This window comes from Mustela putorius, unplaced genomic scaffold (genome assembly GCF_011764305.1).
Source record: "Mustela putorius furo isolate JIRA1106 unplaced genomic scaffold, ASM1176430v1.1 tig00000788_pilon_pilon_pilon, whole genome shotgun sequence".
Classification (NCBI taxonomy): domain Eukaryota; kingdom Metazoa; phylum Chordata; class Mammalia; order Carnivora; family Mustelidae; genus Mustela; species Mustela putorius.
In genome coordinates, this window is record NW_025421481.1 from 3,185,150 (window position 1) to 3,210,896 (window position 25,747).

A 25,747-nucleotide genomic window follows, 5' to 3' on the forward strand; every position below is an offset into this window, starting at 1 on the left:
CAGAGAGCCCGATGCGGGGCTCAACCCCAGGACCTTGAGATCATGACCTGAGCTGAAGGCAGAGGCTTAACCCACTGAGCCACCCAGGCACCCCCTGGCCAATCCTTATTAAAAGAGGCTTTTCATTTCAGTTTATTTTTCTCTGAGTCCCTACACTCTCTGCTCAAGAGTCCTAATTAATTAAGGTGTTACACCGTTATCTTTTATGTGTAGATTAGCTATGGGACAAATCATGAAATTGTCCTCAAATTTTTCTTGCCTCCACTCAGATGTCCATGTCAATAACAGAAAGAGTTCTTTCTTTGTCCCTCACCCAAAAATACGGTGAGTGTATGTGGGTCTGTTTGTATACCTACCCAGACCCCTTGCTTAAAAATAAAAGTTCATTTACTAAAAGGTAACTATGATCATAATCAGCTTTGAAGGTTGATTTCTAAAGTCTCTCTTAGCAACCAAGATTATTGGTATCTGAGCTGGAAAAACTCCAATAAGCAAATTGCATGCCAAACTTGAGAATTAATTTTCAATAAATTGATTCAAATGGGAAAGAAATAGCTTAGAGAGTTTGGCGGAGTGTTCTTAGCCAAAAACTTCACTCACATTTAAAAGATATATTTTTCGTTTCATTATATGTATAATATTGTAAGTCTTTTGACAAATAAATAGAAGTTGTACATAATTTCATAATAACTCATTTTGATGCATTTTATTCTAGTCTTCTTTCTTTCTTTCTTTCCTTCTCTCTTTCTTCCCTTTTTTTTTTTTTTTTTTTTGACCTGGGCATAGTTTTTTAAAACATGTTATAATTATCACATACTTAAATTAATCATAAGTATTTTCCCAAGTGGTTATCATTGTAACCATTTAAAAAGCAATGTTAATTTTTCTTTGTAAAAGTGTAAGTGTTGTTTTTAGAAAAGCTGAACTATGATGAAAAAAATAGACAGAAACAAAAATCATCTGTAGGCCCATTGTCTATAGACTACTACTGTTAACATATTTTAGAGTGATTACTGATACTGTTTTAAGCATTTTTTTAAAAGATATTATTTACTGGGACCCTTGGGTGGCTCAGTCAGTTAGGAGTCTGCCTTCAGCTCCAGTCATGATTCCAGGGTCCTGGGATTGAGTCCTGCATGGGGCTCCCTTGCTCAGCGAGGATCCTTCTTCTCCCTCTTCCTGCTGCTCCCCCTGCTTGTGCTCTCTCTTTCTCTGACCAAATAAATAAATAAAATCTTTAATTTATAATTATATGTGATATATAATTATATTATACATAATACCATTGTATATCATATGTAATTACATTATATATAATTTATATTTATATATATAAATAAAATATTTTATTTATTTATTTGGTCAGAGAGAGAGAGCAAAAGAGAGAGAGCATGAGTTGGGTGAGGGGTTGGGGGCAGAGGAAGTTTCTTTTTTTAATTGAAGTATAATTGACATACAACAGTCTATCAGTTTCCGATGTACATCATAGTGATTTGATATTTTTATACATTACAAAATTATCTCCATCATAAGTCTAGTTACCATCTGTCACCATACAAAGTTATTACAATAATATTGACTAATTCCCCATGCTGTACAATACATGCCCATGACTTATTATTTTGTAATTAGAAGCTTCCAACCTGTTAATCCCCTTCACTTATTTCTCCTGTCCCCCAATTGGAAGCTTCTAATTTTCTAAACATTTTGTATCATATTGATTGATTTGTGAATGTTACCTGCTTTTCAAAAGCGGCATAATCTCCACTGAGTGATTCCACTATCATTTTCCTAATTGTTTCCCTATTGTGGGGAGTTTGGTTAGGTTATGAATTTTGGTGAATTTTTTTCCCCCATAAGTTTGATCTCCAGCCTTATAAAAACTGAGTCATGGGGTCTATGTTGTTTTATGGCTATTCCTAAAGTGAGAGTCTTCTCTCTGGAAGTGCTTTTGCGGAGGGCGGAAGTTTGGTGTTGAACACAGCAGCCTATAGTCGGTCTTCAAGCTCTTTCTCTGGCTCCCACCTTTGCTACTCTTTCCATCACCTGCTCTATTCTTGAAAACAAACATGCCAGAGGTGTGTCCACTCTTGGTTCTCAGCTTTGCTGTATTTTCTGCTTTACACAAGGCAGGAACAGGTAATCTCTTCTTTTAAACTTTCAACCTGGGCAAATAGTAGGTGGATCTTCTCTTTCTTTCTGAGCCAAGAAGGGTGACATTGCTCTTTGCTTTGTTTAGGGAGTTACCTCTGTTTGGAAAGCTCCAGAGCAACCGTTATCTCTGGCCTTCTCTCCTCCACACACAGACTCTCTTTCTCTAGGTGGGACCCTCACATTGGGCTTCCTGGCTGGATTCTCTTAAGCTGGTGCCCACAAACAATGGCTCTATCATGTGCCCTCCGATCATGAGGAAGAAAGTACAGTAAGAGTATGTTTGGGGTTACTTATTGGTTTGCCATACCCAGAACTTTTTATCTTTGTGCTTTGCACACTAGTAATAATAATGATAAAAGCTGATATTTGCAGAATTCTCATGATATCCCTGGCAGGAAGGCAGGGTGAGTCAGAACACCAATGACTCTCCAGCCACTTCTGGAAAAGCATCATTATCTCTGATTTCATATTTTACAACTTCCTTAACCTACTCAAAGCCTTTTTAGAAAGGCCACGGAACATAATTCTAAACTGTGAGGTGATAATCAAAACAAAAAGTGTCATCATTGTAATTCTCCATGTTTTCTCTTCAACCACATGCCTTTAACCATCAAGGATAAAGTTATACCTCCTGGGGCACCTGGGTGGCTCAGTTGGTTAAGTGTCCTACTCTTGATTTTGGCTCAGGTCTTGATCCTCAGGGTCATGAGATTGAGTCCCGCATCAGGCTCCACACTGGTGTGGAGCTAGCTTGGGATTTTCTCTCTCCCTTACCCTCTGCCTCCCCACACTCCCCTACAAAAAATATACTTCCTGAAGTACAAGATAGATGAATTTCATTTTTTGGAATTATAGAATCAATCAAGTAAGTTTTGTTTTTATTTTATTCATTTAAATGTTTGGGATAACTCCTATTATTTATTTGTTTTAAGAAAATATAGAGCATATTCCTTGGTTTTCTTCACAAAGGAGGACAGTCCGTCAATGAAATCAGACTTTTCAGAGTAAGAAGCAGATGACTACCATGCATTTAAATTTGAGGATCAGGTTACATAAATGACTTTTTCTTTTTCATGACAAAACTGATAATAGCTAAAACATGATAGCCAAAGACATGGAAGTTGAGTAGCTTTAGTGATTATTGTTTTAATAAAACCCACATGTACATGAATGTTCCCTTCTCAATGAAGCCTCATGTACCCACCTTATTTAGTTCTACAATTTGTCCTCACTTCCCCCGCCCCCCCACACCCAGGACTGCCTAGCCCCTTCACCATGCTCGGCTTGGTGTTTTTTTTTTCCCCTTGGGCTTTTTCATTACAATCATTATAATACATAAATACATAATAATAATTAATATAATACATAATAATATATAATAATAAATATAAATATTATAAATAATATAAAATAAAAATAATAAATAATAATATAATACATAAATCCGTTAGTTATAGTTTATGTTTGTTATTTGTCTCCCTCAATTTAAATGTAAGCTTTATAAGGGAAACTATCTTGGTCTGTTTCGCTCACTAATATATACCAACTCCCTGGAAGGTTGGTCAGTACCTGGGAGGTACTACCTACATTTGTTGTATAACCTGAATGAAAATTAATTATATAAAAATATGAATGATAGTCATACTACCATTTTTATACTAGCTAATTTTTACTGAGCATTTACCATGTACCTGGGGTTATACAAACACATGTCAACCAATGCTCCTAACACATTTATGAGGCAGGTATCATTAATACTGCTAAATTACAGATGGAAAAACTGAGCACTAGAAACATGAAAGCAAATTGTCTAATCTTACAATCCATATGAGAACTCTGATTTAAACCCAATAAGCCTGATTCCTGGGGATCCTATTTAAGCTGGGCAATGTTGCTTCGGTATTATTAATTTACTGAGAAATTATCATTGAGATTCCAGGGGATTTCATTTGGGAAGGAGGTTTTCCCTATGAATACATTTTTTGCCAACTTCTGCCCTAGACATTTGAACCAAACCAAAATCCTAGGTTTGCAGCTCTAAGCCTTTAGCAGATTTCTGTAGCATTTGCACTTTTCCCTCCACCTTTTATTACTTGGTTTTGCACAGAGAAGTAAACAACTTTTGTTACTTTAAGGACTTTCTTCTACTCTTATATATAAAAAAAGTCCTGTTCTTTCTCTCTCTGCATTTTATTGTGTTGCGTGTTTTGCTCTGGTTATGTGTGTGTGTGTGTGTGTGTGTGTGTGTGTTTAAGCAGGTTACAGCCTCAACCTGGGGCTTGAACTCACGACCCTCAGATCAAGAGCTGAGCTGAAATAAAGAGCTGGAAGCTTAACCAACCACCCAGGCCCCCCTCTAGTTGTGTGTGTTTTGTCTGTATTAATTCCAGTGACTGTCCCCTTCACACTCCCACTTCTCTTTTCTAGGAGAATGATATAAACCTGACCCACATCGAATCCAGACCTTCACGCCTAAAGAAAGATGAATATGAATTTTTTACCTATCTGGATAAACGTAGCATGCCTGTCCTAGCAAACATCATCAAGATTTTGAGGCATGACATCGGTGCCACTGTCCATGAGCTTTCTCGGGATAAGACAAAAGACACAGGTAAGGAACAGAGGGATTTTGCAACACAAGCAACTTTTCATTCTCTTCAAAAAGTACTGGCAAAAGTAGTGTCTATTCTTGTAGACCACTGCAGGGGGCTAAGCTGGAGGAAGTATGTTAGGGACCTAAAGGAGTACCTCGCATTTTAGACATTTAATAAACGTGCTTTTTTTTTTCACTTCCTTAAGATAACTATTCCTTATATTAGTAATTTTCTTTCTCTTGCTGCCGTTTTATATATTCTAAATTTTAGCAAACATGAATAAAGCTGTTATGAACATTCATGTACAGGTTTTTGTGTGGATATGAGTTTTTAACTCATTTGGGTAAATACTTAGTAGTGTGATTGCTGAAATGAACTGTTTTCTTTTTTCCTCAATAATCAAAACACTTTGTTCTACCATTAAAGTTTTTTTTTTTTTTGCCAGAACAGTGAAGACTGGGACCTAAGAGGATTTCAAACTCTGTAGCAGAAAATAACATTTTAATTGGCAGAGATGCCTTAAAATGAGAGAAGACCCACCTCTTTCTACAGACCATTGAAACATTTTCTAAAAGATACCTGCAAAGCCTTCCTAGGAGATCTCTCTTCTCTTCCTCCCCTTCTCTTCCTGTGGCTGCTACCAAGACGGGGAAGTTTATTCCCGGATTCTGCCCCTGCAGAGCATAGAAAGCCAAGCCCACGGGCTCAGGTCACTGAAGGGCAGGCACTTGGAATTCCTTTGGAGACTAACCGTATTTGCCTTCCTTCCCTTCCATCTCCCGAACTGCTTTGCTGATGAACGCCTTCTCTTGCTTTTCTGGCCACCTGCTCCCCATAGGAGCTGCAGGCCTTCAGGACAAAGGGCCTGCCGGATCCTGGGGCAAACTCTGCCCCTGCTTGGAGCAGGTGGAGGCTGGGCCAGCTGGGGTCCTGGGGTAGGAAATCGAAGCAATTGACGAGCAAGGCAGGCAGCTCCTTGGGGAGCCAGGGAAGACACATGTAGATCAACTGAAGGGCGGGCAGCCTGAACTAGAGGCTCAGAAAGGAAGTTCTTAATGGAACCGTGCAAGAAGAGTTAGAAGTCCAGACTCCAGAGCCAAGGTGCATTACACTTGGTGTAACTTTGGGCCAATGACTGACGTTCACAATCTCCCACTGTATCAAATGGGGGTAACAAAAGTCGGCCTCGTAGGATTAATGAAATAATACCAGTGGAGCATCGAGAACCTCGCAGATGGTGATTAAGGGTTTAATATATGTTCTCTATTCTTACCATCACCTTCACTGTTATTATAAATCATGACCCCAGCACAGGAGCCATGAAAAGCCAGCCTGTACACAACCAACTTTTTAAGAGATTCTGAGAACTGCCAAATGACCTCAGAGGTCGTTCAGCCCAGCAGACCCCTTAATTTTTCATTGTAAAAGACTGAGGCCATGACTTGCCTGAAGGCACAGAGTGAATTCTGTATGGTTACGGGTAAGCCTGCGTCATGCACCACTCTGCACCAGGCATCCTGATAGGGGCTGGGGGAAGAAAGGCTCAACACTCAACATTCTGAAGATGCTCACTGGCTGACAAGGGTGAGGAGACACCCAGGTGAATAGCCCAGGGGCAGGTGTTGTGATGAGAGCAGGTGATGGAATCTGGCAGGGGGTTGACCTTTGAACTGGGTTGACATATGACCTAGTGAAGACAACCCTGGTAAGACAAACCCTTGAAAACAACACGTGTCTCATTTCATTTATTCATGTGGTTGATTGTCCCAGCCCCTATAGGCTCCCCCCCATCTGGCATAGTTTCCTGACCCCAGTGTCCATGGAACAGAACAGTTGTTCAGGGTGCTAATGGTGCTAAAACAACACAGTCTTGCCCCAGCAGAGCGGGGTGGCTCTTTGGGTTTCTTGGTTTTGTGACCTGGAGTCTGGGCCCAGAAACAGATCCTTTTAGGGAAAACAGCCATCCCTTTGCGGAGCTGTTCTTTTTCATGGTACTCAGTGTGAGAATGATTAGAGGAAGAATATCATTATGGTAGATCTGAACCTTTGGTTCTTTTACTCGACAAAAATGCCCTTTCTTTTGAGGGGCTTAGATATCAGGAGTGAGTTTGACAGAAGGTTGAAGTGGGAGAGCTGAACCCCTCGAATCAATTAGGCTAAACCACTTTCCACTCTCATTTTTAAACCATTCAAAAGGACATGTGGGTGATAGAAAATGAAAGTTTCCAGTTTCTTAATTGCTAAAGTTCCCCACCCAAAACAGCTTAAGGGAAGGTTAATTATGGTGACATGTTAAAGAAATCCCAACCTTCTAAAATGCCTCCTGGAGAAGCTGATGTGACTTTAATAGGATTTTAATCCAGAGAGTCTTTTGAATACTTGAGGTCTATTCTCTTGCTACCCTCTCTCCTGATGACCTCAAATCCTTCTTCAACCCAACATGAAAGAGCATTAATATCTTCTATCGATCAATCTACTAATCCTTTTACCTTTCCCTTTGAATCTTCTGCATGACATTACGTTTAGAGGGGGATGGAAAATTCCTACATGGAGGCAGATTGCAGCCAGGAGAAGCAGACGGACGGACTGATTTGGCTAGACAGAGGTATAGGATTATCACCTTTTGAGAAATTTATCCGATTGGAATTATTTTTCCAAGAGCAAATGGACATCTGGTGGATTTTGTTCAAGCTGTGGTAATTATAAGAGTCTGTGGTGGAGGCAAAGGGAGTCCACACTGCCAGTATGACCACATTTTCTGTGGGGGGAATGGGAGGGCTACTTATCTATTTTTTCATCTATCTATTTATCTGTTTACCTGTCTGTCTGTTTGTCTGTGTTTCTCTCTGTTTGGCCTGGGGGCACTTATAGTTTTGTCTTTTTTCTTTTCTTTTTAAAAAATATTTTATTTATTTATTTGACAGAGATCACAAGTAGGCAGAGAGGCAGGCAGAGGGAGAGGGAGAAGCAGGCTCCCTGCTGAACAGAGAGCCCCATTCAGGGCTTCATCCCAGGATCCTGAGATCATGACCTGGACCGAAGGCAGAGGCTTTAACCCACTGAGCCACCCAGGTGCTCCAGTTTTGTCTTTTTTATTGGATTGATTCCTGAAGCAGTGATTTAAGGGAAATGATTACTGTGAGAAGACAAGAGCAACATCATGACATTCATTCCTTCCCCCTTACACACCCCTGCCTGCTTCCAGCCCAGCAGTCCAGCCCCCTTGCTGTTCCAGTAGGGCTGCCCTGATGGGCAGGGCCTGGATAAGGCTGCAGTCTCAGATCAGTTGTTGGGGGAGGAAGACTAGAATTCCTTGAAGATTGTGGGCAAGATGGTACATATACCTGTGCATGCATATTTTTAAAGAGCGATTTTCAAAGGGATCATGGTTCCCAAGGAGTTGAAGACCCTTAGAGAGAAGCTGCTTAGGGCTGTAGGGGTTTCCAGATGGCTGAGGGGACGGGTTCCCTGTTCCTATCGCCCGTGCCCACTTTTCCTCTCTCCCTGCCTCTGTTGTTCTGTTCTGTGCTGCCGTCTTCCCTTTGTCCTCTTCATGGTTCCAAACCTACTCCTGTGCATTTCACTTTGCCCCAAGGGCACCTCTCAGGGCTGAAGATGCTTGTTTGTGGCCCTGGGCCTGCAGGAGACCAAGGATATGCATGTTTGTAAAAACACACAGGATTGACAGCTTTTTTCAGTCCGCCTGGATGCTTGCTGGGTGCGATTGATGTCATAAGTCATGACAGCTGGGCGTGAGACTTTTGCTTCAGCAGAATGCTGCATTGATACGAGCAGACCCACAGCTAAGAGGATAAACCAAAGCAAGGGGTGTGTACCAGGCCCAGAGCTGGAAGCAGAGCTGGTATTGTTGGTCTGGGGCTCGCTCCCTTGCAGTCTGTTAGAGGCAGCTCAACTCACTGCCAAGGGAAGATCCAAGGGAAGATCCAAGATTCTAGAGCCCACTCCATTTGCCAGGTCACAGGGCTTCAAGCTAAGGAAGATCATAAATTTATAAGCGGTCTCTTATTTGCATGCCCAATCCCATGTTTTCAAAGTTCTTTTCTATTCAGTTGTTTTGTTTAAGCTTTGCAACAGCCAACTCAGATTGCTGGAGCAAGAAGATAACGGTATTCCCATCTTCAGTATTAGGAAAGGAGACACAGTGCTCATTTGGAACAATGAAGTTTCTGCAGTCCATGCGGTCCTTCAGGTTTACCCTGTTAAATACATTTTCTCTGTGTGACAGGTGTGATTGGAGGTGATAAGAGAATATGAAATGATTGTAACAATGTCAATTTGCCATTCATGTTGCATTGAGGGAGCACCATAGTGACTCAGAAAAAAACAGGAATTTAGAGTCAAGAATTAGCACTTGGATTCCTCTTCTGTGAACTGCCAGCTAGATTTGAATCCCATCTGACCACCTGACAGCTGGGTGACCTCCTAATCTCTTGTTTCTCCCATGTGAAAAAGAGCTAAGACCAACTCGGCCACTTTCTAGGGCTTATAGGAAAGATCATGCAAGATACTCTGAAGGTTATGGTGTTTGATGGCTTGAGATTGCTTCCCTTGAATAGCCCTTGAACTTACACATCCTTAATCCTCAGTAGGGAGGGACTCTATAATCCACAACACCAGCCAACTATTAGGTTATTTGACACCACCAGCTGTGTAGGTATGGACAGTGACTAAGCTAATCTATAAGGAGTTGGTGACAGCGACACCCTCACTGGGTCCAACCTTACCTGGCAACTGGGGACCCAGCTTCATGTGTAGGACGATGTGAGGGGTGCTGGGAATGACCTGTCACCTCCAAATCTTACTTCCTGTGAATATGCTTTTGATGCATACCCTTACCAGCTTGTCCATGTCTTGTATTAGCAGTAGTACTGGTCTAAGAGATAGAAGGCCAGCTTCTCATGTAGGTTCCTTCCTTCTTCCTCCCTTGCTTCTCACTTCCTTCTTTCTTTCCTTCTCCTCTTCCTTACCATTCTGGCAACACCGATGACCCAAACTAGTATCCTCTTTTTGTTGTTGTTGTTGTTTTCATTCTCTTTGAAATTTTTGTAACATTGAACCATGGATTAATCATTTTTTTATAGCATTTAGCCATGGATTAAAGATTTAATCCATGATACCCCTGGAAATCTCTCTTTCCTTAGTATTTTATAAATTATGTGGTTCTTACTTATTAAAATCCTGACTCTTGAGGGTTTCTTTCTTTTTCTTTTACTACTCCCTCTCAAAGACCACAGTCAGCTTTGTCACTTTCTTCTCTTTCATCCACATCTATGTTCTTTTTTTTTTTTTTTTTTTTACAGCTCAAAGGCCTCACGTTTATTACCAAACCAACCCACTGGTGCAGAGCTATAGTAACAGAAAAATCTTTCGCTGATAAATGGTATCTATTGGCCAGGCAGAAAGGTGTTTACAGGGTGATGGAATAGAACACATGATCCTCAAGTAGCTTAATTAAATACGTGGTGCCAATTAGGTGTGTCATCGCATGATGTGGAATGCCTTAGAGACCCAGCTTGGTTCTCCTCCAGTGCCTTCTCTTGGAGTTGTACCTGATTTTATTACCAGTTTTCATCCGAATCCACTGGGGAATGGGACGATTCTGCTTTTGTTTCTTGGCCAGGAATCGCTTGATCCTGAAAGTCTTGTGAGAAGACATGGGCAATTAACAGCGCGCAGCACACCCACATCTATGTTCTAATTCAGTTAAACATTCATTTGTGTAACTTACAATCATGGGGTACCCATTCAGTGTCAGCCACAAGATAAGGATGCAGTAGGGAAAAAACCAAACATGGTGCCTAGACCCTTACGTGTCTTATAATCGAGTAGGTAGTTTCTATGTGGCATGATACACGCAGGAATAGGAAAGCATGGGTCGCAACAAGAGCACCTAGGAGGTGCACTGAAGCCAGTGTTGGGCATGGTAGTGAGAAGGGAGAGACAGACAGGGTATGCAAGAGCCTTTCAATGTATTCTGTTTGTCTTCAGGTAGATCGTCCATAACTCCAGTTGTAAGTGGCTGGTACTCAGACTGAGTGACAATGTAAGCTTTCAGAAACCAGAACTTGGTATCTGGGGATATAGTGGGCCACTTGCCAGTAGATGTCTATAAGATACGTGACATCTTCACAAGGATATTGGGAGGATAGTTCCAGTTTAGGATGGTGGTTGGAATAAAGGATGCTGTGGGTCATTCTTTTATTTTTTTCATGATTTTTATTCATGATATTATTCATGATTTCACACATATCCATTCATTCTTTCCACCATCAATTTATTGCAGCATACTTTTACCTCTTTTCTTCATGCTAAGGCCCTTTCGTTTGTCTGGTTTTCATTGTATTTTAACATGTGAAGAGATCAAATGCTTTGCCTTTCGCATCACTGATAAAAGCGAGCCCTGAACCCACCACTCCTCTGCTCTGTCCAGAAGGAGGAAGGAACTAGCTTGACACCAACAGCCAGAATTTGGTTCACCTGTTCTTGCCAAGACCTTCTTGAGGGACCTTCCTTCTCTCTTCCTTCTCCTTCTCTTCCTTCTTCTCTCTTAAAAGAGAGAAATAAAACCGCCAAAAGCCTTCAACCTGCATGTTGTTGGCACACTACCCTTCTCCTTTGGGGGGAGCTGTTGGGATCAGCACACCAACGCTTCTGCAGGAGGCTGGAGGCCATTGCTTCAGAGGAGACATCCAGGAGCCTGGAAAGAGGGAGTGAGAACACCCTTCTATTCTGGGCCCAGGAAAGAAGGATTTATTGCCCTCCCTGAGACAGGCTGGAGGCAGAAGTCTGGGGCAAGTCTCGGTGCCTTGCTGGCTAGCCCCTGGGGCTGGTGGAAGTCTGCTGGAGGGAGAGGGTTCATGGGACTCAGCCTGCACCTTAAACTGCTATAAATTTAACGGGCCTTCTCTGACCCATTGATCAGGAAGCAGGCTCCGCCAAGCCTGTGGCGGCCTCTTACTCAGGAGCACTCCTAAGCTAGCCACCCCTCGGCGTCCGGGCTGAGCAGTTGACCCCGACTTAATGAGACCACGACGTGGGTGTCCAGGGTCAGTTGTCCTGCAGACTGCTTCCCTTGGAGCCAAATCAATATTTATTAATGATCTGTCCCCCTCCAGTGCCTCTGGCTTCACAGAGGGCCTCTGTTGCACCAGCCTGCCCAAGTCATTCATTAACGCCAAGCCCAGCGGCCCGTGAGGCGGTCGAGGGGCCCAGAGAAGCCAGCCCACCGCGGAGATATTTGCAAAGGTCATTAATGAGCTAATCTGATTTAACTTTTCAAGACGAAGGCCTGGGTCGCCAGGGTCAGTCTCTCTTCCCAGCACTGTGCCAGGGTGGGGGAGAGGCCCACCACTGCCACTGAAGAAGAGAAAGGAAACGTGAAGTTTCTACCCCTAAACCAGGGAGGCTTGGGAAGGGAGATAGAGATAGAAGGAAGATGGGGAGGACCCGGAGCTCCCCTAGGGATTTTCTTCAAGCACTTTAAATTCCTGCTTTAGTGTGTGACCTCCTTTCTGTGTCCAGGTAGGAGATCAGGAATCTAAAATCAACCCCCCTGCTGCCCCCTCACCTTATGCTAAGCCCAACGGAGTAGATCTTCAGAATCCTCATTTCACAGTAAGCGCAGTGATCTTAACAAGTCCCTTCTCCCTTCAAGCCTCAGTTTGCTCATCAGAAAAACAGAAATAATGTCCACCCGCTAGCATCGCTTTGAGAATTCAACCGGTAGAAATAATACCCTTACCATAGTATCTGGCGCATGCTAAACTCGCAAAAAATTAACTTCCAAAGGAAAAAAAAAAATAGCTCTAACGTTTGCTGGGAAAATTAGAAGATCCCAGGTTCATAGGTACGAGCTCTGACCCTGCCACCCGTGGCCTCTGAGACCCTACTTAACCAGAGAAGTGTTTCTGGGTTTTCTTTGTGAGGTTCACGTGTAAAGATGGGAGTTTGACTTACTGTGCACGGGTCCGTCGCTCGCACCCTAACCAAAGAAGCAGGCCAGGGATCGGCCGCCTCACCCATTTCACAGAGGAGAAGCTAGAGCCTCAGGAATCAAGTCACTTGCTCAGAGTCACAGAGTTTGTGGGTGGGAGAGATGAAACTTGAACACAGACCTGCCGGCTTCAGGCCCAGGATGTGCACACACTTTGCACAGGGTAAGGTGTAAGCTTTACAGCTGGGCCTACAACCAGTCCACTTTCCCTGGAGCTGCTCAGTCTTGCCAACTCTTGGGCTGGGTGCATCTTCAACTGCAGATGAAGGGCCCCTGCTTCTACAGGACACCTGCTCCATCAAGGGTCGGGAAACAAGAAGGACTGGCGTCTACCAGCTGTAGGCTTCTGCTGCTCTCTGAAGACTAGCCATCTGTCTGTCCTGGTGGGGTTCCAGCCTTCATCTCCTCCATTTTACCCCAGTCTTCCCTTCTGCCTCCTGCCCCGGGGACTTCAAGCTCTGGCATCACACAGGAGACTAATGGTCTTACAGGTACATAAAAACAAATACAGATACGTAGATATAGGGGCATGCAGTACTTCGACCTCTCTGAACTTTGAGACACATGCCTACCTGCATAAATAAATATGTATGATATACGTATATAAATGTATGTGTAGTATTGGAAGAAATAAATATGATAGGCTCTAAAACAAAGTGTAGGCTTCATACAAAAAGGCAAAGGCTTGTTCCTGTTTTGTCTGGGGTCCTCTGTAGTCTCCTTTCCTTTAGTGCTTGGTCACTTCATGTGCTTCATGGCCACATTGAGGAAGTGAACCATGTCGGGACCTTGCTTCTCCCATCCCCAACAACCAGAACTTGCCTCTCTTGGGTCTCATTTCTTTAAGCCTTGCCTTGCTCTCCATGGTGATGCTGGTGAACTCCATCTCTAGTTGTGAGCCTGGCCTGAGTCTTCTTTCTACCCCAGATGACACATAGGCATTACACAGTGTCCTCTGGGAGATGATGCTTTAGCCTCAGGTGAGGTCTGGGGAGGGGACAGGTGAATAGATCCAAAGGTAAGGTTGCTGCCTGGGAAAAGTGTGTACCAGGATTGTCACCCCTTGTCATTTGGCCTTCTACAATGATAGTAATGATAATAATGGAACCAATTACTTAAAAAGCACTTGTTGTGTGCCACACATGGTTCTAAGCACTACTCACGCATTAGCTCATTTACTCCTCACATACTCTGAAGGCCATAATATGATTATAGTCATTTTACTAGTGTGGGACACTGGAGGATAGAGGTTAAGTAATTTTCCTGAAGTCCCAAAGTTATCAAGTAGTAGAGGCAAGATTTGGACCCAAGCGATTTGGCTCTGAAATCCGTATGATTAGCCACGAAGCTTCGCCACTTCTCTAGCCTAGCTGTGTTCTGGGTCTTTTCTGGTTGGTGACAAGGCTCCAAAACTACCAGAGTTCCCTGGACAGGGGTTAGTGCCCCCACAGTCTTGCAGTGCTGCCTGGGGGTCCCTCATAGTCTCTGTGACAAGGACTAGGGGCTTGGTGGGCTGCTCCCACATTTGTCTCCTCAAGACTCAAATACTTTGAGGTTTTGCAATCTTCTCATATTCTTTGATTTTTTTTTTTTCTTTTCTTTCCTGGGTTTGTCTGAACTAACCCTTTGATCCATCTAGTGTTCTCCCTTTAGAGGAGCTAAAAAAAACAGAAAAACACCCAGAGCTGAAAATATGCTGATTCTGCTGCCCTCTGGCGTTCAGCGGGGAGACGGCCGCACACACACCTCTGAATCCCAGATCTGTGGAGCAGAACCTTGTTCCTTCTGGAGAGGAGAGAGAAAGGGGAGGAGCAATGCATTTTGTGCTCAGTATTCCCAGAAGCAAGCAAGATGGGCATCCTGAATGAACTAGAAGCACATCTTTCACATGCCCTCTGGCCAGCCTCAGCCCTTCACAGCATTCTGGTAGGGCTCAAAAATACAAAACCCAAAAAGGATTACAGTAACAAGTGAATCCCATACCCCAAGTAGTATAGAAGGGGGGAAACTGAGGCTCAAGATTTGAAAGCCTGTTAGTCTCGGACCTTAACTGTGAACGGGCTTCTGACTGCAGTCTCCCTTCTCTCCTCTTCCTCCTCCTCCTCTTCTTCCTCCCTTTCCTCCCTCCCCCTCCTTCTCTTCTTCCTCTTCCTGCTTTTTCTTTCTTTTTATCACCATCATTAAATTCTTCATCACCCTCATGGTTAATACAGAAAAGCATTTACTGAGAAACATGTACTGTGCTAAGATAGATCACATTTGCTATAGTATTTAACTCATGCAAAAATGAAGGAATATAGAAAGATGATTCTAATCTACATTGTAGATACAACACTAAGGCTCTAAGAGATAAAATACTTGCTCAATTACACAACAAAATAAGCAGCGGACTTTCTAGTTTTGCCTGAAGGCTTCCTACTCTGCTTGCTAAGCTAAGGGCAGAGTTAACAAAAATTCCCTGGAGCTTACTAGTGAACCATAACTGTGTTTACTATGTTCCAGTACTGTTCTCAGTGAACACAACTATTAACTGGTTTAACCTCGTATTGTTCCATCAAGTAGTACTGCATTGTGCTATCATTGGTCCCATTTTTACAGTTAGGGAGACCGAGGCACAAAGAGGTTTCATAATTTCTTCTGGGCGTCACAGATAAGAAGTACAGAGACAGCATTCCAGCCAATAGGTGGCCAGCTCTGTTGCACTGGGTCTTGAAGATTGCCAGACTGACTCTCTCTGAGACAAACAGGGAGACAGTTCTGGATGAAAGACAGATCCTGACTATCCCAGATCCCCTTGAACTATGGCGAGGCAGTGTCAGGGTGCCAAGACCCTCCCTCTGGGATCTGGAATCACAGGATGATATATGAAATAATATCTCCCTCACTTTCCATATCCTTACACTGCTTTCTTTTTCAAGAATGTCCTGGCAGGGGCACCTGGGTGGCTCAGTCAGTTAAGCATCTGCCTTTGGCTCAAGTCATGATCTCAGGGTCGTGGGATGGAGTTTCACATCAGGAACCTTGCTCAGCAGAGCGCCTGTTCTCCCTCTGCCTGCTGCTTCCACTGCTTATACTCTCTTTCTCTCTGACAAATAAGTTTAAAAAAAAAAATCTTTAAAAAAAGAATGTCCTGGCACTTTATCTATTTAAATGTATTTATTTTTACTTTCTGGCCACCCACCCCCACTAGAATGTAAGCACCACAGCGGTGAAGACTCCTTCAATGTCTAGTGCCCTAGTCGTAGGTGCTGAACACTTATTTATGGAATCTTTTTCGACAAGATGAAGAGTGCCCCAGGTCAGAGGTGGTGGCGGCAAGACAAGGCTGGCTTGCCCTGTCTCTGGGGGCAACTGTGACTTCTGGGATTGTGGATGATTCTCAGGCAAGAGAGAAAAGGAGTGAGTGGGGAAGGGGAGCCCTGGAAGAGAAGTATGGGATGGTGACATTCTGGGGAAGCCGGAATGGTCTCAGAGGGGATCCTGGGCCCTGGATGACTACAGTAGATGTCCTTTCTCAAGTCCTTCCAAACCCGGGTAAGGAATAGCCTCCATTTTCAGTGCTGACTACAGAGATCCATTGTACAAGGTAAAGCAGTGAACTCAAGAAGAAAGAAAAGCCTGGAGAAACATTGTGGAGACAAAGTGGGAAGCCAGGTGCCATGCTAGGTGAAGAGTCTGGTGCGGAGTCATCTCAGACTCCGAAGTCTAACAGTTGGGGCCCAGGAGGTGTAGGAAGAGACTTATCTTCCTTGTTCCTCCACATCCCCATCTATGAAATGGGAATAATAATAACACCCAGCTCCTGGGGTTGCTGTGTGGAGTGGGTGAGGGGGAAAATAGAATATGAGAGGGCGGCGCCTGTCAGCGAGCCAGTGCTAGATAAGTCTTAGCTGGATACAGCTGCAAGGTCTGTTCCTGTGACTCTGACCACAGAGAGCCAACCTGGAGAAGTGGGCTGGGCTTTAGGGGCATGGAGCCTCTAGGTGGGAGACAGCAAGAGCACTCAGGCAGTCAGGCTCCAGAGCCCAGCTAACAACGTACTCTAACTCCCCAGAGTGGCAGGATGGATTCATGGTCACAGTGGAAACCACCAGGTCATCCAGGCCTGAGTTTGAATCCTGACTCCTCTGTTTCCTAGCAGAGGAAGCCCTGTATCTGGGTTTGCCACCTAACCTCTCTGTACTTCAGCTTCCACGTTTGTGATCTGGGGAGGCCAATAGTACCTACGTCGCCGGTTAAATATTTAGAACTGCACTCAGTGTTACTTTTTATCATTCACGTATGGGTAGACAGCTTTGCACCTTACGGCTGTGGAAACAAGGCTCTAAATGGCCCTCTGTTAATGCTGTTGGAGTAAGCATCTCATTTTTGTGGAAGGTGGCTGATTTCTTGCCTGCCTCTTCTATGTTGAAATCACGAATGGCGCTTCCCCAGCTCGGCCACTAGATGGCAAGCGTGTGCTTTCCCGCCCTACTTGGCGGGGCCAGAATCCGAAAATACCTGCCTGAGATGGGAAGCTTCCTTCTATGGGCAAAACATTGGGTTGTGCCCTTTGCCTACATTCTCACTTACTCCTCTCAGTAATACGCAGATTAAAACAGATATTGCACTAATATGGTAAGCACGGTGGCTGACACGTGGTAAGGCCCCCCAAACATCTGCTACTCTTCCTGTTATTGTGGCTGTTATTCCCATATTTATAGTTAAGACTGAGGCCCAGAGAGCAAAAGTAGGTAGATGCAGCCTGGATTTCAAGTCAGACCTTACTGACTCCAAGTTCAGCATATTTTCCCCCTAAACGTCATTTCAGGGGAAGCACTGGATGCCTTGGCCTCCCTTAACAGCCCCCCACGCCCCTCCCCTGTCTCCTTAGGCTCCTGAGTTTTCCAGGAGCTCTCACTTTCTTACTTTCTGTGTGGCTGTCCACTAGTTCTTTAGACTTTCAGGGCTGCAGTTTTTCATCCGTGCAATAGAGGTCCTAATGCCTTCCTTATTTTGGAGATACTTCAGAAATCAGAAACAGCAACTAGACCAGAGTTGGTGCTCCAGGGATGGTAGTTACTTTTGTGAATGCCGTACAAGTTAGCGTAACCAGACTTCATTCCTTCCTTCCTTCCTCCATTGCTTCTTGCCCCCGAGCCCCATGCCTTCCCTCCCCTCTGGGCACATGAACTACAATACACTCATGGTTTCTGCCTTCATGGACCTTATAGTCCAGAATGTCTTAGTCTCTGTTAATTCCTGGGACAATTCCCCCCCCCCCCACGTGTCTTCTTCCCCACAGACCACATAGCTCAGGTCTCATCTCCTTCCCCACTATGTTACTCCAAAAGTAAGCCTGCAGGTTCGTTAGGTGCTACAAGATACTGTCAAATCCTAAGCTGCCCGACTCCATTCTGTTTCATCCATGACTTTCAAATTGGCTTGGGCATCAAAAGATTCTGCCAGGATGATGCCTGGGAATATTTGGGAGGGCTATATTTGATAGAAAGATAGGGTCTCATGGGCTCATCCTTGTATAAAAGAGAACAGCTCTGGTTTTATCTGATGTATATTCTGGGATTACATACTACTAAAGAAATACTCTGCTACTAAAGAAAATCTTCAAAAACCACCCCACTAGACTAGGTAAATTTTGAGATAATTCAGAGGAAATCTTCAGGAAAGAGAATATGTCTGGCAAGATATTTTAAAATTCGTTTCTGAGGTGTTAAGTGAAATAAACCAGACAGAGGAAGACAAATAATGCATGGTATCCCTTATATAAGGAACCTAAAAAAAAAAAAAAAAAGTACCAATCTTACAGAAACAAACAGTAGGTAAATGATTGCCAGGGGCTCGGGGCTGGCAAAAAGAGGGGGAGGCTGGTAAAAGGATATATTTTAGCTAAAAGGTGAGTAAGCTCTGAGGATCTAGGGTAAGACATGGTGACCGTTGGCGATAACACTATATTATATAATTGAAATTTGCTAACAGATTAGAACTTAAATGTTTTTACTAACTGCCAAAGATAAATATGTGTGTGTTAATTAACTAGATGGGGAAATGCTTTCATATTGTGTACCTGTATCGAATCACAATGATGTGCTCTTTAAATATCTTATCATTTTATTTATCAGGTATACCTCAACAAAACTGAAAGTTTTTAAAAAATTAGTTTCCAAGGAACATTTGAATAAATAGGGGGTTATAGGGGGCCCTACGTGCCCCCCACCCCCAGTGGTTTGTCTAACTGGGGCTGATCCATGCTTCTGTCTTTGCTGAGACCTTTGGCCATGTCCTGCCGATCTTCCACTCAGGATTTTGCCCTTTCTGTTCCAGTGCCCTGGTTCCCAAGAACCATCCAAGAGCTTGACAGATTTGCCAATCAGATTCTCAGCTATGGAGCAGAACTGGATGCAGACCATCCTGTAAGTCCCCTATGTTGGTGCCCCTTCCCACGAGACCCTTCCAGTCCTCCCCTCCCTGACCCTACTCCACTCCCTGATCCCCAGCAACGTGTCTTCATTTGTTTGCTTGTAGGACAGACATTTGCAGGCTCTCTTCTTATACAGCATCACTGCCATAGTTATCATGGTTGTTATTATTATTGGTGCAAATATAGATTGGCCTCTGGAAACTATTGTTTATATGTATACATGTGTATGTATGTATGCACACATACACAAACACACTCATATAAGTAAATCTTCTTTCTTTCGGTTTTCATACAACTGTACAGGTTTAAGTCAGGAGCTTGAGACACAGTAACCCACTAACAACTCTGCCAGGTATAGAAGGGCAGTGGTGACATTGGACTTGGATCCTAAAACCCGAGAAGAAGCTGAGGGAACAGTATTGTGCAAAAGTTGAGTGTCCTGAAAGTATCCGGAATATTTTGAAATGCAGAATATTTTGAAATGACTGGCTGCTGCATTAGGTGTGAGGGCCAGATTTTAAAAGGTCTGATGGGGGGGGGGGCAGTCCCTGGGTGGCATGGTCGGTTAAGTATCTGGTCTTGGTTTTAGCTCAGGTCAGGATCTCAGGGTCACGATCTCAAAGGCAGGAGATCAAGCCCTGCATCCAGCCCTGCACTAGGCTCCGATCTGAGCTCAGCAAGAAGTCTGCTAAAGTTTCTCTCTGTTCCTCCCTGTGCTTGTTCTCTTTCTCTCAAATGCATAAATAAATCTTTTAAAACGTAATAAAAAGAAAAGTAAAGTTCCGATGTAGCAGACAAAGTACTCAAACCATGTCCTGTGCCTGGTAGGCAGGGGAGCAGGTCCCCCACTGGTTTCTGAAAAGACCAGGGTCAGGGAACTTAATCACTATTTTTTTTAAAGATTTTTAGTTATTTATTTGATAGACAGAGAGAGATCACAAGTAGGCAGAGAGGCAGGCAGAGAGAGAGGGGGAAGCAGGCTCCCCCGCTGAACAGAGAGCCCGATGTGGGGCTCGATCCCAGGACCCTGAGATCATGACCTGAGCTGAAGGCAGAGGCTTAAACCACTAGCCACCCAGGCGCCCCTAATCACTATTTTTTGTGGGGCGGAGGATTCCGGGGAGAAGCAGGACTCAGGCCAGTGCCAGGTCTGCCTTCCTCCTTAGGTGAAAAGGGCCACTATCATATGGCCCATCACTTACTTTTTGTCCAGGCAAATGGCTTCTTAATCTTTAAAGGACTTGGAAGCTGTTTTCATTTACAGTGGTTTAGCGTAACTCAGTGAGAGTGTCTACATTTCATCTGGAGTCTGTTTCTTACATCTCTGTGGGTCTTTACAGTTGTATAAGTTGTGAACTTGATCTTCACAAAGGTTCTTTGCAGTCAGCAAAGCAGATGTTCCCATTTTACAGATAGTTTCGCTGAGGCCCAGTGAGAGTACATGACTTTTCTAAAGTCCTGTGTTAATCTTTGGGCCTTAAGACTCTTAACCCAGTGCTCACAGAGCCAGAAGTCAAATGTCCAGCTAGTGGCAGAAATTCCAGAGCTTTCTCAGAGACAAAGAGAGAGTTATTTCTGGAGTAGGCTGGTTTTAAAAATATGAACACATGTTGCTTATTCTCATTCAAATTGTAAATCCCTTAGAGTGGACTTTAAAATACAGAGAAGCATGAGGAAGGAAAAGAAGATAATCCATGATTCCAGTTATTTCTCTTTTCCTCTTGGTGGTATTCTGCATTTCTTTTTTTACTATGAGAAACCATTTTATTAACAGAAACAAAGTTGAATTCCCTCCTGACACCCAGATGTCAAATAGGGGGGGAAAAAATCACCTATTCTCACACTGTCCTGAAATAATAGGTGTTAATTTTGGTATGTTCCTTCCTCCTCCCCATGTCTTTCCCCTGCCTCTCCTTCTATTATTTAGACACTAATATGAATGATTAAATTATGTATATCATAAAATTATTATATACAATTTTGTATGCATTGCCGTAACTTCCTAAGCAGACCCCAATGGCAAACATGTTTCTAGTCTCCCTATTACAGTAGTTATCTGGCCTGCGCATCTTGGCGAGGATGTCCCATAGCTTCCTTGATTCTCACTTGTGAAACTATTTAGCTCGGGCTAGGAATCATATTTCAGTATCATATGTGTGTGTGTGTATATATATTTATCTATATACACCTTAGTACCTTTCCCCTGAAAAACTAAAGGTGAGGTTGGAGGATTTTCATCCCAATTCAAGGCTGTATCATTCCTGGGGATGGTACAGCCTTCTCCTGGGGGGCCGTAGACGTGCTCTGGGAGAGGCCCCAGATCCCCTTCCACGGGCCTTTGGCTGTGGGCCTTGGGAGCAAAGTGTCTGCAAAGAGATCATTCCTCTGGAAAAAATCATCTGGCCACGTTGACCCAGCCCATGGAATTGGCCCATCAGAGTGTTTCCTCCTCATACCAGTCTCTAGGCCTCCTGGCCTGACCCAAGACCCTTCCTTTGGCCACACTTGCTGCTCGCTGGGGGCAGAGAGGAAAGAGGGAAGAGGCCACAGACGCGGACATTTCCCTCCTCTTATTCTTGTGTCCCCTCACGCAGATGAGCTGGTCTTCAGATTCCCTGGACTTCATTTCTTCTTGCAAACCCAGCCCACATTGTCAGTTCCCAGGCCTCTCGCTCTGATGAACTTTTTCCTAATTGAACAATTTTGTCAGGTACACGGTCTTCCCGCGGAGGAGGCCAGGCTCTCTCTGTTCCTTCCTGAGAGCCTGGGAACCCGTGCGCCAAGGACAGAGTAAACCCTCCGGAGTGCTTCTCCACACTCCCTCAGGCCTCACAGGCCTTGGCTGCCAGCGTGAGGGGTGGCGGGTGTTCTTCCCCAAAGGACCCTCTGTTCCTCTCTGTCCCTGGCGCAGTCCGCTCCCCTGCTCTTGGCAGTGTGCGCTGAAGTTTAACTCAATATCTCACTTCAGAGCCTCCAAAACAACCACTCGGAGAAATGCAGCCAAGGAAGGGTTGTTCCTGCAACAGAGGGTCAAGGGCATTTCCCTCCCAGCCTTCGCCAAGTGGGAGAATGAAACAGGATCACTGCATTCCACTCGGCCTTTCTTTTGTCGCCAGTGTCTTGCCCTCTCTCCTTCCCTTCTGCCTTCCCCCCTTCCCCAGACACTTACTAAGGAAGTGATACCCACAGCTCGCATTTCTTGAGCATAGACTATAGGCCGGTCACTGTGCTAAATGCCTTACCAGCATTTTAAAAATTTAAGCATGATAGCCATCCTGGGAGGGTTGTGTTTTCACATTCAGAGGAGAAATCTCAGACAGGAAGCCCCGTGAGCTGGGTCCCAGGCTATGTAAAGGAACAGGAGCTGAAATGCTTCATAAGACATGACCCCTATCCTTCAGGGACCTCCGGTTGTGGGAATACAGGGAGGAGTGGTATCTATTCTTTCCCAAGGGGAGGGTCAGACGTGACGGGGTTGTAACTTTACAGCTCATAGGTTAAGACTTTATTAAGTGGTAAACTGTACAGTTGCTTGGCAGGCAGAATCCAAGTGGTCTGTTTGGTTTCCATTCTAAAACTGAGTCTCTTTTCTCTGATCATTCCCCAGCCTCGGTGGGACTGTCTGTGTGGTCTCCTTCATGGGGATACTTTTCCTTTTCCTCTCATGTGCTCTATCCCTGCCGCAAAAACCTCTATTTGCTTCCTAAGGCCCAACTCACATGTTGGCCTCCTTGAAACCTTCTACCTACCTCTTCCCCAGGCCAAGTTTTTAATGCTGATACTATAGAACTGTGTGTGTGGTGTTTTAAACTTTGAGCACAGAGCATCAGAGAAAAATAAAGTCACTTCCTCATGAACTATAACCTCATAGAAGGCATAAGATATAGTTATATAAATATAGAGATACACACACACACACACGTGAAAGGGTTATAGACATGCTTCCCAAACTATAATCTACAAAAAAAAAAAAATCATCTCACTATCAAAGTGAGAAACACTATATTCTTGAACCCCATTTTAAGCATATGTAAGCCTTGTTATCTCATTAGGGGCTTTGGCAAGTCCTACAAACATGAGACTCTTTCAACTTAATGCCCATCAAACTTTTTTCCTTATGGAGCTCCCTTTTCTTGGAATACCTAGTAACATTATCTTAAATGGTAGTGTTCCATGGAACTCAGTTTGGGTAATATTGAGTTTAAGTCATAACACACAAAAGTACATGATTAAACACCAGGTTTAATCATGGTTTAGTGAATCATTTGGCATGTGCTATCAGTTCTAAGGTCACTGCGGACTGGAATGGTTAGAGAGGACTTCTGGAAAGAGGAAAATGTGAGTTGAGCCCTCTAACAACTAGGGTAGGCTAACGGCTTATAAAACAATCCCCGAAGCTCCATGGCTTAGCCCACTGGATGGTTATTTCTAGCATAGGTCCATAAGGAAATTGCTCCACACAGTCTTTTAGAGACTAAGCCCTTTCCACTTAAGGTCAGCACCTTCCTCCAAGTCCTCAAAGCCCTTTTCATTCTGCCAGCACATGGGAAAATAGAGTGAGAATCACTCCCAGGTCTTATGGGCCAGGTCTGTAGGGGACTCATCTCTTTCCCTCAGATTTCACTGAATGTAGCCTAGTCACATGGCAACTATGAGCTTCAGAGAAGACTGAGAAAAATGGTTGAGAAGTGTCCTCTGAAAGAAGGATGAGACACAGATCTTGGAGAGCCTCTGCCACACAGATCTTAACCCCAGAGTTCCCGATTCCAGATCCCTTTGTGCCTACACCAGTGTCTAAAGCTGAAGATCTGCACTGGGGGGCTTTCTGGGGAAGAAAATATTACTTAACTCAATTGTCCTTTCTTCTACTGTCTGAACTTTCCGACTGTTTTTCCGTCTTTCAGATATAGATATTGAGTTTCTCTTCTCTCCAGGAAGAGACTTGCCCTTCCCAAGAGCACAGCTATATTTCTAGTGCTTCTCTTCTCTTCCTTTCTCCCATTCAAACTTCTCCAACCGTGGGCCCCATTAGAGTCTGTTCTAAGGATGTCAGTCATCAAAGACTTGTTGCATTACTCCTAAATTGCTCTGTCAAAGCATAATTTTCAAAAAGTTAAAAACAACTGTGTCACAGTCAGCCGACAAATTGATCAGGAAATGTGAGGGTAAGAGGATGGTGGAAAGAAATTAAGAGACAAAGAGATGGGGACAGGAGGGACACTGAGGAGGATGTCCAGCAGTGCCGATTTTATTCCACATCTTACAAGCACTTATAAGGCAGACCACAATAGAAGGAGTAATACATCAGTATCTCGTCAGATGACCGCAAGTTTCTATAATAAGTTTACATCAACTACAAGCAAACCTCATGATGCCAGGTAGTCTCGGCTAATGCCATTAGCAAGACAATCAACCAGGGAGTGGGTTATGGGAGGTACAGGAACAACAAGGACCAACTAAGAATTCATGACCTGACCACATTGTTCCCTTCTGTAGGGAGAGGGTGTGGGAAGTCACGTGGGCAAGCGCATGACACATAGCACAGACCCTCTCTCAGTGTTACTCAACTTTCCTGTCCTTAACCCCTTGTCAAGATGTCCAGACTTTGAAGGAGACACAAGTCAAGGCCTGGTTTGGTCCTCGACTCCAACCATGCCGTAGCCTCCAACACAACTGTCATACAGGTATATAGTCAAGATTTGTCAAAAATTCATTAACTTGGTAGTGAGGAAACCAGCCAGATGACAATTTTGGTGTGAAGGAAGCTACAAGACCAAAGTGTGGATGATCATTGAAAAATTGAGTGCTGGAACAAGATAATAGAAATTGCTATACAAGTGATCAATATTCTAGAAGGCAATAAAGCCATAACCACAAATGTTCCTTTTTTCTTTTTTTTAAATTTTTTATTTCTTTTCAGCATAACAGTATTCATTGTTTTTTGCACCACACTCAGTGCTCCATGCAATCCATACCCTCTCTAATACCCACCACCTGGTTTCCCCAACCTACCCCCTGCCCCTTCAAAATCCTCAAATTGTTTTTCAGAGTCCATAGTCTCTCATGGTTCACCTCCCCTTCCAATTTCCCTCAACTCCCTTCTCTTCTTCATCTCCCCTTGTCCTCCATGCTATTTGTTATGCTCCACAAATAAGTGAAACCATATGATAATGGACTCTCTCTGCTTGACTTTTTTCACTCAGCATAATCTCTTCCAGTCCCATCCATGTTGCTACAAAAGTTGAGTATTCATCCTTTCTGATGGAGGCATAATACTCCATAGTGTAAATGGACCACATCTTCCTTATCCATTCGTCCATTGAAGGGCATCTTGGTTCTTTCCACAGTTTGGCGACCGTGGTCATTGCTGCTATAAACATGGGGGTACAGATGGCCCTTCTTTTCACTACATCTGTATCTTTTTCTACTGGATAGAAGTCACTTGCAACTTGGTCATAAAATAAGTATTTTGCTACTTGTCCATCTTCTATAAATCAGCATCTTACCTTAAGAGTTTGGGCCTTACTAAGCAGTAAATCGCACACCAAACAAATACACAGACTCCTT

The 25,747-nt window shown here is 43.8% G+C and overlaps 2 protein-coding genes across 2 annotated transcripts in view; one reads left to right on the plus strand and one right to left on the minus strand.

Moving 5' to 3' along the window:
• PAH (phenylalanine hydroxylase) overlaps window positions 1–25,747 on the plus strand; it is a 73,776-nt gene that overhangs the window by 16,192 nt on the left and 31,837 nt on the right. Inside the window, exons 3-4 of the mRNA XM_004742996.3 lie at window positions 4,582–4,765; window positions 19,084–19,172. Of these exons, the coding sequence (XP_004743053.1) occupies window positions 4,582–4,765; window positions 19,084–19,172 (273 nt within the window). The remainder of the gene's footprint in view (window positions 1–4,581; window positions 4,766–19,083; window positions 19,173–25,747) is intronic.
• LOC101682523 (60S ribosomal protein L39) lies at window positions 10,135–10,451 on the minus strand. Its single transcript, XM_013051527.2, has one exon. The coding sequence runs from the start codon at window positions 10,423–10,425 to the stop codon at window positions 10,270–10,272; it is 156 nt and encodes a 51-aa protein (XP_012906981.1). The 5' UTR covers window positions 10,426–10,451; the 3' UTR covers window positions 10,135–10,269.

Bases quoted from the DNA above. Each gene is read 5' to 3' on its own strand.
- LOC101682523 (XM_013051527.2), bottom strand. From the start codon at position 10,425: ATGTCTTCTCACAAGACTTTCAGGATCAAGCGATTCCTGGCCAAGAAA.